Source organism: Prorops nasuta, unplaced genomic scaffold (assembly GCF_024137725.1).
Source record: "Prorops nasuta isolate Cenicafe-Biocafe unplaced genomic scaffold, Cenicafe_Pnas_1.2 PNAS00039, whole genome shotgun sequence".
Lineage (NCBI taxonomy): Eukaryota > Metazoa > Arthropoda > Insecta > Hymenoptera > Bethylidae > Prorops > Prorops nasuta.
In genome coordinates this window covers 695,958-710,634 of record NW_027116836.1, presented here as the reverse complement: position 1 = coordinate 710,634, position 14,677 = coordinate 695,958, and the positions used below count along the sequence as shown (strand labels likewise).

Sequence of the window (14,677 nt, the reverse complement as noted above, 5' to 3'; positions counted from 1 at the left end):
GGGTAACTCACTTGCGGTCAGAGAGTACATATAAATGGGATAGGATAACTCACTTGGGGTCAGGGAGTACTTATAAGGGGGCTAGGGTAACGCACTTTGGGTCAAGGAGTACTTATATGAAACTAGGGTAACTCACTGGTGGTCTGGGAGTACATATAAAGGGGTTAGAATAACTCACTTGCGGTCAGAGAGTACACATAAAGGGGCTAGAATAACTCACTTGAAGTCAGGGAGTACATTTATGTGACTAAGGTAACACACTTGGGGTCAGGGAGTACTTATAAAGGTGCTAGGGTGACTCATTTGGGATCAGGGAGTACCTTTATTGGACTAGGGTAACTCACTTGGTTTCAGGGAATACATATATGAGACTAGGGTAAAACACTTGGGGTCAGGGAGTACTTAGAAAGGTGCTAGGATAACTCACATTCGGTCAGAGTGTACATATAAACGGGCTAGGGTCACCCATTTTGGGTCAAGGAGTACTTATGTTAGACAAGGCTAACTCACTTGGATCAGGGAGTACTACTATAGGACTAGGGTAACTTACTTGCGGCCAGAGAGTACATATAAAGGGGCTAGGATAACTCACTTGGGGTCAGGGAGTACTTATAAAGGTGACATGGTAACTCACTTGGGGTCAGGGAGTACTTGTATGGGACTAGGGTAACTCACTGGGGGATAGGGAGTACTTATATTGGACCAGGGTAACTCACTTGGGGCCAGGGTGTACTTATAAAGGGGCTAAGATAACTCACTTGGAGTCAGGGAGTAGTTATAAGGGACTAGGGTAACTCACTTTCGGTCTGGGAGTACATATAAAGGGGCTAGGATAACTGACTTGCGGTCAGATAGTACTTATAAAGAGGCTAGGATAACTCACTTGGGGTCAGGGAGTACTTATAAAGAGGCTACAGTAACTCACTTGGGGTCAGGGAGAACTTAATTGGGACTAGTGTACTCATTTAGGGACAGGGAGTTCTTACATGGGACTAGGGTAACTCACTTGCGGTCAGAGAGTACATATAAATGGGATAGGATAACTCACTTGGGGTCAGGGAGTACTTATAAGGGGGCTAGGGTAACGCACTTTGGGTCAAGGAGTACTTATATGAAACTAGGGTAACTCACTTGGTGTCTGTGAGTACTTATATGGGACCAGGGTAACTCACTTGGAGTCAGGGAGTACTTATAAAGGGGCCAGGTTAACTCACTTTGGGTCAAGGAGTACTTATAAGGCACTAGGGTAACTCACTGGTGGTCTGGGAGTACATATAAAGGGGTTAGAATAACTCACTTGCGGTCAGAGAGTACACATAAAGGGGCTAGAATAACTCACTTGAAGTCAGGGAGTACTTCTATGTGACTAGGGTAACTCACTTGGGGCCAGGGAGTACTTATAAAGGGGCTAGGGTAACGCACTTTGGGTCAAGGAGTACTTATTAGGGACTAGGGTAACTCACTTGGTGTCTTTGAGTACTTATATGGGACGAGGGTAACTCACTTGGGGCCAGGGAGTACTTATAAAGGGGCTAGGGTAACGCACTTTGGGTCAAGGAGTACTTATATGGGACTAGGGTAACTCACTTGGTGTCTTTGAGTACTTATATGGGACCAGGGTAACTCGCATGGGGCCAGGGTGTACATATTAAGGGGCTAGGGTAACTCACTTGGGGTCAGGGAGTACTTATAAGGGACTAGGGTAACTCACTGGGGGTCTGGGAGTACATATAAAGGGGTTAGGATAACTCACTTGCGGTCAGAGAGTACATATAAAGGGGCTAGAATAACTCACTTGAGGTCAGGGAGTACTTCTATGTGACTAGGGTAACTCACTTGGGGCCAGAGAGTACTTATAAAGGGGCTATTGTAACGCACTTTGGGTCAAGGAGTACTTATATGGGACTAGGGTAACTCACTTGGGTCAGGGAGTACTTATATTGGACTAGGGTAACTCACTTGCAGTCAGAGAGTACATATAAAGGGGCTAGGATAACTCACTTGGGGTCAGGGAATACTACTATGGGACTAGGGTAACTAACTTGCGGTCAGAGAGTACATATAAAGGGGCTAGGATAACTCACTTGGGGTCAGGGAGTACTTATAAAGGGGCTAGGGTAACTCACTTGGGGTCAGACAGAACTTATATGGGACTAAGGTAACTCACTTCGGGTCTGGGATTACATATAAAGAGGCTAGGATATCTCACTTGGGGTCAGGGAGTACTTCTATGTGACTAGGGTAACTCACTGAGGGTCAGGGAGTACTTCTAAGGGACGAGGGTAACTCACTTCGGGTCAGGGAGTACTTATATAGGGGCTAGGGTAACTCACTTTGGGTCAAGCAGTACTTATATGGGACTAGGGTAACTCACTTGGGGTCAGGGAGTACTACTATGGGACTAGGGTAACTCACTTGCTGTCAGAGAGTACATATAAAGGGGCTAGGATAACTCACTTGGGGTCACGGAGTACTTATAAAGGGGATATGGTAACTCACTTGTGGTCAGGGAGTACTACTATGGGACTAGGGTAATTTACTTGCGGTCAGAGAGTAAATATAAAGGGGCTAGGATACCTCACTTGGGGTGAGGGAGTACTTATAAAGGTGATATGGTTACTCCCTTTGGGTCAGGGAGTACTTTTGTGGGTCTAGGGTAACTCGCTTGGGGTCAAGGAGTACTTATATAGGGGCTAGGGTAACTCACTTTGGGTCAAGCAGTACTTATATGGGATTAGGGTAACTCACTTGGGGTCAGGGAGTACTACTATGGGACTAGGGTAACTCACTTGCTGTCAGAGAGTACATATAAAGGGGCTAGGATAACTCACTTGGGGTCACGGAGTACTTATAAAGGGGATATTGTAACTCACTTGGGGTCAGGGAGTACTACTATGGCACTAGGGTAATTTACTTGGGTTTAAAGAGTAAATATAAAGGGGCTAGGATACCTCACTTGGGGTGAGGGAGTACTTATAAAGGTGATATGGTTACTCCCTTGGGGTCAGGGAGTACTTTTGTGGGTCTAGGGTAACTCGCTTGGGGTCAAGGAGTACTTATATGGGACCAGGGTAACTCACATGGGGCCAGGGTGTACTTATAAAGGGGCTAGGGTAACTCACTTGGGGTCAGGGAGTAGTTATAAGGGACTAGGGTAACTCATTGGGGTCTGGGAGTACATATAAAGGGGTTAGGATAACTCACTTGGGGTCAGCGAGTACTTATAAAGGGGCTAAGGTAACTAACTTGGGGTCAGAAAGAACTTATATGGTACTAGGATAACTCACTTGGGGTCAGGGAGTACTTATAAAGGGGATATGGTAACTCACTTGGGGTCAGGGAGTACTACTATGGGACTAGGATAATTTACTTGCGGTCAGAGAGTAAATATAAAGGGGCTAGGATACCTCACTTGGGGTCAGGGAGTACTTATAAAGGTGATATGGTTACTCCCTTGGGGTCAGGGAGTACTTTTGTGGGTCTAGGGTAACTCGCTTGGGGTCAAGGAGTACTTATATGGGACCAGGGTAACTCACATGGGGCCAGGGTGTACTTATAAAGGGACTAGGGTAACTGACTTGTGGTTAGAGAGTACATATAAAGAGGCTAGGATAACTCACTTGGGGTCAGGGAGTACATATAAAGGGGCTATGGTAACTCACTTCGGGTCAGGGAGTACTTATATGGGACTAGGGTATCTCACTTGCGGTCAGAGAGTACATATAATGGGGATAGGATACCTCACTTGCAGTCAGAGAGTACATATAAAGGGGCTAGGATAACTCATTTGGGGTCAGGGAGTACTTATAAAGGGGCTATGGTAACTCACTTGGGGTTTGGGAGTACATATAAAGTGGCTAGGATAACTCACTTGCCGTCAGACTGTACATATAAAGGGGCTAGGATAACTCACTTGGGGTCAGGGAGTACTTCTATGTGACTAGGGTAACTCACTGAGGGTCAGGGAGTACTTCTAAGGGACTAGGGTAACTCACTTGGGGTCAGGGAGTACTACTATGGGACTAGGGTAACTAACTTGCGGTCAGAGAGTACATATAAAGGGGCTAGGATAACTCACTTGGGGTCAGCGAGTACTTATAAAGGGGCTAGGGTAACTCACTTGGGGTCAGGGAGTAGTTATAAGGGACTAGGGTAACTCACTTGGGGTCTGGGAGTACATATAAAGGGGTTAGGATAACTGACTTGTGGTTAGAGAGTACATATAAAGAGGCTAGGATAACTCACTTGGGGTCAGAGAGTACATATAAAGGGGATAGGATAACTCACTTGCAGTCAGAGAGTACATATAAAGGGGCTAGGATAACTCACTTGGGGTCAGGGAGTACTTATAAAGGGGCTATGGTAACTCACTTTGGGTCAGGGAGTACTTATATGAGACTAGGGTAATACACTTGGGGTCAGGAAGTACTTCTATGGGACTAGGGTAACTCACTTGGGGCATGGGAGTACATATAAAGCGGCTAGGGTAACTCACTTGGGGCATGGGAGTACATATAAAGCGGCTAGGGTAACTCACTTGGAGTCTGGGAGTACATATGAAGGGGCTAGGATAAGTCACTTGCGGTCAGAGAGTGCATATAAAGGTTCTAGGGTAACTCACCTGGGGTCAGGGAGTACTTATAAAGGGGCTACGGTACCTCACTTGGGGTCTGGGAGTAGTTATAAGAGACTAGGATAACTCACTTGGGGTCTGGGAGTACATATAAAGGGGCTAGGATAACTCACTTGAGGTCAGAGAGTACATATAAAGGGGCTAGGGTAACTCACTTGCGGTCAGGGAGTACTTATAAAGGGCCTAGGGTAACTCTCTTTGGGTCATGGAGTACTTATATTGGACTAGGCTAACTCACTTGGTTTCTGGGAGTGCTTATATGGGACCAGGGTAACTCACTTGGGGCCAGGGTGTACTTATAAAGGGGCTAGGGTAACTCGCTTGAGGTCAGGGAGTAGTTATAAGAGACTAGGGTAACTCACTTGGGGTCTGGGAGTACATATAAAGGGGCTAGGATAACTCACTTGAGGTCAGAGAGTACATATAAAGGGGCTAGGGTAACTCACTTGGTGTCAGGGAGTACTTATAAAGGGGCTACGGTACCTCACTTGGGGTCAGAGAGTACTTATATGGGACTAGGGTAACTCACTTGCGGTCAGGGAGTACTTATAAAGGGCCTATGGTAACTCTCTTTGAGTCATGGAGTACTTATATTGGACTAGGCTAACTCACTTCGTTTCTGGGAGTACTTATATGGGACCAGGGTAACTCACTTGGGACCAGGGTGTACTTATAAAGAGGCTAGGGTAAATCACTTGGGGTCAGGGAATACTTATAAGGGACTAGGGTAACTCACTGGGGGTCTGGGAGTACATGCAAAGGGTCTAGGATAACTCACTTGCGGTCAGAGAGTACATATATAGGGGCTAGGGTAACTCACCTGGGGTCAGTGAGTACTACTATGGGACTAGGGTAACTCACTTGCTGTCAGAGAGTACATATAATGGGGCTAGGATAACTCACTTGGGGTCAGGGAGTACTTATAAAGGGGATATGGTAACTCACTTGGGGTCAGGGAGTACTACTATGGGTCTAGGGTAATTTACTTGATGTCAGAGAGTAAATATAGTGGGCTAGGATACCTCACTTAGGATCAGGGAGTACTTATAAAGGTGATATGGTAACTCCCTTGGGGTCAGGGAGTACTTTTGTGGGTCTAGGGTAACTCGCTTGGGGTCAGGGAGTACTTATATGGGACCAGGGTAACTCACATGGGGCCAGGGTGTACTTATAAAGGGGCTAGGGTAACTCACTTGGGGTCAGGGAGTACATATAAAGGGGCTATGGTAACTCACTTGGGGTCAGGAAGTACTTCTATGGGACTAGGGTAACTCACTTGGGGCATGGGAGTACATATAAAGCGGCTAGGGTAACTCACTTGGGGCATGGGAGTACATATAAAGCGGCTAGGGTAACTCACTTGGAGTCTGGGAGTACATATGAAGGGGCTAGGATAAGTCACTTGCGGTCAGAGAGTGCATATAAAGGTTCTAGGGTAACTCACCTGGGGTCAGGGAGTACTTATAAAGGGGCTATGGTAACTCACTTGGTGTCAGGGAGTACTTATAAAGGGGCTATAGTAACTCACTTTGGGTCACGGCGTACTTATATTGGACTAGGGTAACTCACTTGCAGTCAGAGAGTACATATAAAGGGGCTAGGATAACTCACTTGGGGTCAGGGAGTACTACTGCGGGACTAGGGTAACTCACTTGCGGACAGAGAGTACATATAAAGGGGCTAGGATAACTCACATGGGGTCAGGGAGTACTTATAAAGGGGTTAGAATAACTCACTTGCGGTCAGAGAGTATATATAAAGGGGCTAGGATAACTCACTTGGGGTCACGGAGTACTTATAAAGGGGCTACGGTAACTCACTTGGGGTCAGGAAGTACTTCTATGGGAATAGGGTAACTCACTTGGAGTCTGGGAGTACATATAAAGGGGCTAGGATAACTCACTTGGGGCCAGGGTGTACTTATAAAGGGGCTATGGTAACTCACTTGGGGTCAAGGAGTACTCATAAAGGGGCTACGGTAACTCACTTGGGGTCAGGAAGTACTTCTATGGGACTAGGGTAACTCACTTGGGGTCAGGGAGTACTTATATGAGACTAGGGTATCACACTTGGGATCAGGGAGTACTTATTTAGGGGCTAGGATAACTCACTTGGGGTCTGGGAGTACATGTAAAGGGGCTAGGATAACTCACTTGGGGCCAGGGTGTACTTATAAAGTGGCTAGGGTAACTCACTTGGGGTCAGGGAGTACTTATATGGGAATAGGGTTACTCACTTACGGTCAGAGAGTACATATAAAGGGGCTAGGATAACTCACTTGGGGTCAGGGAGTACTTATATAGGGGTTAGGGTAACTCACTTGGGGTCAGGGAGTACTTCTATGTGACTAGGGTAACACACTTGGGGTCTGGGAGTATTTCTATGGGACTAGGGTAACTCACTTGGGGTCAGGGAGTACTTACATTGGACTAGGGTAACTCACTTGCAGTCAGAGAGTACATATAAAGGGGCTAGGATAACTCACTTGGGGTCAGGGAATACTACTATGGGACTAGGGTAACTCACTTGCGGTCAGAGAGTACTATAAAGGGGCTAGGGTAACTCACTTGGGGTCAGGGAGTACTTATAAAGGGGCTAGGGTAACTCACTTGGGGTCAGAGAGAACTTATATGGGACTAGGGTAACTCACTTCGGGTTTGGGAGGTCATATAAAGAGGCTAGGATAACTCACTTGGGGTCAGGGAGTATTTATAAAGGTGATATGGTAACTCACTTGGGGTCAGGGAGTACTTCTATGGGACTAGTGTAACTCACTTGAGGTCAGAGAGTACATATAAAGGGGCTAGGATAATTCACTTGGGGTCAGGGAGTACTTATAAAGGTGATATTGTAACTCACTTGGGTCAGAGAGTTCATATAAAGGGGCTAGTATAACTCACTTGGGGTCAGGGAGTACTACTATGGGACTAGGGTAACGCACATGCTGTCAGAGAGTACATATAAAGGGGCTAGTATAACTCACTTGGGGTCAGGGAGTACTACTATGGTACTAGGGTAACGCACATGCGGTCAGAGTGTACATATAAAGGTGATATGGTAACTCACTTGGGGTCAGGGAGTACTTATATGGGACCAGGGTAACTCACTTGGGGCCAGGGTGTACTTATTAAAGGTCTAGGGTAACTCTCTTGGGGTCAGGGAGTACTAATAAGGGACTAGGGTAACTCACTTGGGGTCTGGGAGTACATATAAAGCGGCTAGGATAACTCACTTGCGGTCAGAGAGTACATATAAAGGGGATAGGATAACTCACTTGGGATCAGGAAGTACTTATATGGGACTAGGGTAACTCACTTGGGGTCAGGGAGTACTTATATTGTACTAGGGTAACTCACTTGGGTTCAGGGAGTACTTATTTGGCACTAGGGTAACTCACTTGGGGTCAGGGAGTACTTATATGGGACTAGAGTAACTCACTTGGGGTCAGGGAGAACTTATATATTACTAGAGAAACTCACATTGGGTCAGGGAGTACTTATATGGCACTAGGGAAACTCACTTGGGGTCAGGGAGTAATTATAAAAGGGCTAGGGTAACTCAATTAGGGTAAGGAAGTACCTATATGGGACTAAGGTAACTCACTTGGGGTCAGGGAATACCTATATGGGACTAGGGTAACTCACTAGGGGTCAGGGAGTACTTATAAGGGACTAGGGTAACTCACTTGTGGTCAGGGAGTACTTATAAAGGGGCTAGGGTAACTCACTTGCGGTCAGGGAGTACTTATATGTGACTAGGGTAACTCTTTAGGGTCAGGGAGTACTTATATGGGACTAGTGTAACTCACTTGGGGTCAGGGAGTACTTATATTGGAATAAGGTAACTCACTTGCGGTCAGAGAGTACATATAAAGGGGATAGGATAACTCACTTGCAGTCAGAGAGTACATATAAAGGGGCTAGGATAACTCACTTGGGGTCAGGGAGTACTTATAAAGGGGCTATGGTAACTCACTTTGGGTCAGGGAGTACTTATATGAGACTAGGGTAATACACTTGGGGTCAGGAAGTACTTCTATGGGACTAGGGTAACTCACTTGGGGCATGGGAGTACATATAAAGCGGCTAGGGTAACTCACTTGGGGCATGGGTGTACATATAAAGCGGCTAGGGTAACTCACTTGGAGTCTGGGAGTACATATGAAGGGGCTAGGATAAGTCACTTGCGGTCAGAGAGTGCATATAAAGGTTTTAGGGTAACTCACCTGGGGTCAGGGAGTACTTATAAAGGGGCTACGGTACCTCACTTGGGGTCTGGGAGTAGTTATAAGAGCAGGGGTCGGAAACTCTTAAGATTTTTGCTCACGATAAAATTGCGAGTTCTTCTTATTAGAAACATTTCGAGATGGCGCGACAAGCAGCTACTACAGCGGCACGAGTGTTCAATTTTGGAAGTATCTACAGTGTCCTTGTCAGTTGTCCTTGTTCTATTAAACCTGATAATTCATGCACTTTCCTGCGCTTTCCTTCATATTCACCACCTACTCTTTTAGGTTATTCTTTAGTCGGACGTGTTGTTTTTGGCTTTAGCAGTTATTGACAATTAAATTTTTTGTAAATTGATTTTGTTGATTTCGGCAAAAATCGCAGAAGACGTTAAGAATTGGACAAAAATTTCATTATTCATGTAAGCTAGCATTGTTACTACTTGGTAAATTTGAAATTTGATGGAATAGACGTAACTTTATATGCATCCGTTTTAGCGCCTTCTTAATTTTTATATTTATTATATTTCCCTAAAGCAACCACTTAATACAGAATTTGTTCCATAAGTACTTTGAATGATTTTGGAATATTATTTTGTTGAAATTAGATTCAAATGCTGTTAGAAAGCTTCAAATTAGTCTACTTAAGAATTTATATAGCACTTTCTACATTTTAAAATAATGTTAATGTTGAATATTAAATGAAAATTATCACTTTTAAACGTAATTTTTGTACATGTTTTATAGCAGTGTAAAATGGGGAAAAATTGTTGTGTTTTGGGATGTTCCTCTTCATCAACTGTTCCCACACATCACTTTCCCAAAAAGGAAAGAATGTTTGAAAAGTGGAAGAAAAGTGTGATGTCTTCGAAGATAGCACATCTAACAGACGATGAGCTGAAAAAGAGTGTAGTATGCTACAAACATTTCAAAAATGATGACTATGATTCGTCATACAGGTATCGAAGACTGAAACCAGATACCATTCCTTCATTAGAAATTTTATCTGATATTGTGGAATACTCTGGATCTGATAATGAAACTGGAGAAATGCCAGGTAACAATTTGCTTTTAAGGAAGAAAAAATGAAATTATATATTAATATTTATACTTTATGTAGTTTTATCAAATGAAGTTGACAGTGGATTACTTGCATCTACTACAGATGTAATGGAGATAGATGGTGATGCAGAATTACGCAATCTTCATGTGCTTCATTTTGGTGAGTAAAAATATCAAATGGTAACCTAGAAGTATTTTCATGGAAGCTTACATATAAATGATATTTCTTAAAATTTAGATAATGAAATTGAAATAGGAGTACCTCAGTCTTCTTCGCAGTGCAGGGAAAATGAAGATGCTGAAGAACTAGGACATGTTAATTTGCCTAATTCTAGTAAGTAAATAAAAAATAAAATAATAAATAGTAAACAACAACATACAACTAACATAATTATCTTCATTTCAGTTTCCAACGAACAGGTAATAATCCCTAAAAAGAAACGCACTTATCTCTTAGGAAACCGAATAAATCAAAGTAAATTAAGTGCTCGAGAGAAGAGATTATACTTGATTGCTATGAAATTTAAAAGACAGCAAATGGCCGCAACAAGTAAATATAAAATTACTAAAGAACGTTTGAAGGAATATAAAAAATTTTCTAAAAGCTGGTCAATAGAAAAGTTATTAGATTCCTTAACACCAATGCAGAGAAACTTTATGAACATGCAATTAAGGAAATCATCATATTCACCAAAGGTTTGGAAATCATTATTCTATACAATAGCTAGAAGTAAAACATTAGGTTTAGATATAAATAAAAGTATGAATAATTGGAAGGAAGCTTTTAAAAGTTTTAATTAATACCTATCTTAAATATAAATCGACAACTTTGAAATGATATTTAATAATATAATTAGTTTATTATAATACAAGTATATTTTATACGATTATTATGTAAGATGGCTATTCTTGTAGAACTTTAATTACAAAAATCAATTTTTTAATGTCAATGTGTATATATAATATTGTATATAATATTTATTTTAATATGCTTATAAATAATACATTTTTCTCATGTACATTATCTATCTCAAGCAATGTGTAGGAGATTTTTACAAGATTTCATGTTAATTGACTATAACAAAATTATTGTATTTCATATAAGTACTGATTGCAGTTGTTAGGATTAAATGAGAAAAAAATGCCATTTATAATGAATAAAAAAACTAATTAAATAATAAGTCTGTTCATTTTAGCAGAAAATCACTACACTTTTTGCATTTTTTATGGTGTTAGTTTAATCAATGAGTAAAGAAAGAAATACGGAAAGTGTAGAAACTATAAAAAGTTTAGCTAAAATGAACAAACCTAATAAAAACCATTAAAAATAATGTTTCAAAATTTATTAATATGATAATGTATTTTAAGTAGTCGAGGGGTATAGTGAAATAATACGTTTGAATATAACGCTATTAAAGATTTACCCTGTTTAATTCATATCATTAATTAATAAATTTCTTTCAAAATGAAGCTTAAATTACTTCATTTACCTTATAAATACTTTTCAGGGCATGAGGTTTTCATTGGATGAAAAAATTTTGGCTTTATCTTTGTGGAAGCAGTCAACAAAAGCTTATATTTTCTTACGGCAAATATTTCATTTACCCAGTACACGAACATTGAGAACTTTGCTTCAAAATGTTAAAATTCATCCAGGTCCTATTAAACTAATAAATAATCATATAAAAGAGCAAGCCAAAAATATGCAGACAAGTGAAAAATTCTGTATTTTAATGTGGGACGAAATACAACTTAGTCGTCATTTAGATTTCGATAAAATGCGAAATGAAATTGTAGGCTTCGAAGATTTTGGCATCTACAAGAAAGCAGTTTTAGCCGATCATGCTCTTCTATTTATGATAAGAGGTATAAATTCAGGTTGGAAAATGCCTGTATGTTATTACTTTTGTGACAATATGACCAAAAGTGATACCTTAGTAGAATGTATCGAGACTGTCACGAAGAGCATTATAAATTGTGGACTAAACATAGTCGGTTTCCTGTGTGATCAAGCAAATACAAATATAGCGGCCATTAATAAATTAAAAACGAAAACTATATTACTTCATATGACTGATGGAAAATATGGTTTGTATCAATTATAAACTTTCATTAACATTGGTGCCTATGTATAATGTTGTAAGCTTAAACACATAACAGGTCGGATTGAAATAGTCCAGATTAAAATAGTATAGTTCATGTAACAGAAACTATACTACCATAATCTGGACTTTTTCTCGACCTGCTAGGTATAGCCTTAAGGATTTCAAATCTTTAACTCAGAAGTTCTTAGGATGCGTTCCACTTAAAGCCCAAAACGCTAATAATGTAATAACTCATGTGACACGTATTATATATTATGAGTATTGTGGGCCTTTAGTGGAACGCGCCCTTAGTCATCGGATGACTCAACAAATTTATAGACCTCTATTGCATATAATTGTTGTATAAACTAAACATGAACGTTTTCTATACTTATAGATGGAAATATCATGATTGAAGGGAAGAAAATAATTCCCTTTTATGACCCACCTCACTTGATAAAAAGCGTGAGAAATAATTTGCTAACAAAACATCTGGAGCTAAATTATAAAATGAAAGACAGCAGTAACACCAGAGAAATAGCGAAATGGGATATAATTCATTTAGCATATAATATAGATGCAGATAATTGCATACACAGATTAATGCCAAAAATAACGAAAGAGCATATAGAAAAGAAGAAAATTAACAAGATGCGCGTGAAGCACGCCGTTCAAACTTTAAGCAAAACTATGGGCAATTTTATACTTCATCATACTAGAATTACAGGTAATATGTAAATCATTTTAGCTATAAACGCTAGGAAAATATATCAATTAAATTCTTAACTATCAATTAGAAGAAGCATTGAATTAATCATTTATCAATCCTTACAAACTTTCCATCTAACTTTTAGATTTGAAATTAATAGCAAAAATTTGCTTCACAATTTTTCATACTATCAAAAATTCAATGAACTGGCAGTTATGAAGAGATAAAGATAAACTTACGAATTATGCTATATCCTCATTGACCTGAAAGAATGTTAACACAATTATTAAAACATATATCTTTTTTAGGAACCATTGATACAAAGTTTGGACCAGTTGCTATACCAAAGAAGGAAGGAAAGGATACTTCCAATGCAATCTTTTTCTTCAACGACCTATTCGATTCAGTTAATGGACACACGACATTGGACAGAAACTCACCCTTAAGATGTGTGGTTTCATCAAGGAGTCAGCATATTAGCTTTTGGAAGAGAGCTAGTAAACAATTATGCAATATGCGCTTTTGCAATAAAGGGGACTTGTCACCAATTAATGTCACTCCTTGTTTAAAAAATTGGAGCATCACCATCAAAAGTTTTATAACTTTATGGAAGCTCTTAAAAGAGAAAGGATTTAAATCATTTACACCGCGTTACATAAATCAAGATCCTTTGGAAAACTTTTTTGGACAAATCAGATCATTTGGCCACCGAAATATAAATCCCACTTGTGCTCAATTTGAAATGTCCTTTAAGGCTCTGTTAATTAATAATTTAACATCCAGAAAGACATTTGGAAATTGCGAAGATATGTGCAATGGAGATTTATTGTTTTCATTGAAATCATTAATTACAAATACTTCGATGAGAGAAATAGCACAAATTACAAATACAGAGGCTGAGACTGATTTCATTGATATAAAAGTAGAATCAGATTTGTTTTTCCAAAATGAAATGTCCATTAATAATTATTCTTCAGAAATAGGAAGCGGCTTTAGTAAAATTATACAAATAATTAGCAATTTAAATTATGTCAAAGACTGTGATACGTGTCTAAGTATGTTGACTTCCACCGATAAGTCATTAATAGTAATATATGGTCAGATTAATGATATTCTATCAAAAAATATTCAATATACTTGTTACATAAAAAATATAATTATGTATTTAGAAACAATTCTGCATGTACATTTAGATTTTTCATGTATTCACTGCGAAAAACATAGAAGCATTATTATTGATAAATTGCTTGATTTATCGGTAATATCCTTTATTAATAAGTGGTGTGGAGATGTTAATGCGATATTGCATGGAAAAATTAATAATACGAAAAATGATATTATTATGAAGATGGCGAAAGAAAAATATTTGAAAACAATAAAAAGAAAAAAAAAGGATGTGGAGACAATAAAAATAGAATAAAAATATTATTTAACAGTTTTCATTATTTTACCTTCAGTAATTATTAAATTTAAAATATTAAGCTCTTATTTTATAGATATATATATATATATATAAATATATATATATATATGTGTGTGTGTGTGTATATACATATGCCTAGTTCGTTCCAGTTCGTTCACTTCATTCTTCTCTTTTGTAGGTGGCGCTAGTAATTGCTGATAGTAATATGAATAAAATTTTACAGGAGGGGAGTTTCCGGCCCCTGTATAAGAGACTAGGGTAACTCACTTGGGGTCTGGGAGTACATATAAAGGGGCTAGGATAACTCACTTGAGGTCAGAGAGTACATATAAAGGGGCTAGGGTAACTCACTTGCGGTCAGGGAGTACTTATAAAGGGCCTAGGGTAACTCTCTTTGGGTCATGGAGTACTTATATTGGACTAGGCTAACTCACTTGGTTTCTGGGAGTACTTATATGGGACCAGGGTAACTCACTTGGTGCCAGGGTGTACTTATAAAGGGGCTAGGGTAACTCGCTTGGGGTCAGGGAGTAGTTATAAG

The 14,677-nt window shown here is 39.9% G+C and overlaps 1 protein-coding gene across 1 annotated transcript; it reads left to right on the top strand.

The window, feature by feature from the left end:
- The first annotated feature begins 9,110 nt into the window (after positions 1-9,110).
- LOC136784000 (uncharacterized) lies at positions 9,111-14,133 on the top strand. The gene is made up of 8 exons (XM_066744455.1): positions 9,111-9,280; positions 9,606-9,915; positions 9,979-10,080; positions 10,159-10,254; positions 10,327-10,616; positions 11,429-12,008; positions 12,402-12,731; positions 13,022-14,133. Exons 2-8 carry the CDS (start codon positions 9,615-9,617, stop codon positions 14,131-14,133), a joined length of 2,811 nt encoding a protein of 936 aa, XP_066600552.1. The 5' UTR covers positions 9,111-9,280; positions 9,606-9,614.
- The last annotated feature ends 544 nt before the right edge of the window (positions 14,134-14,677 follow it).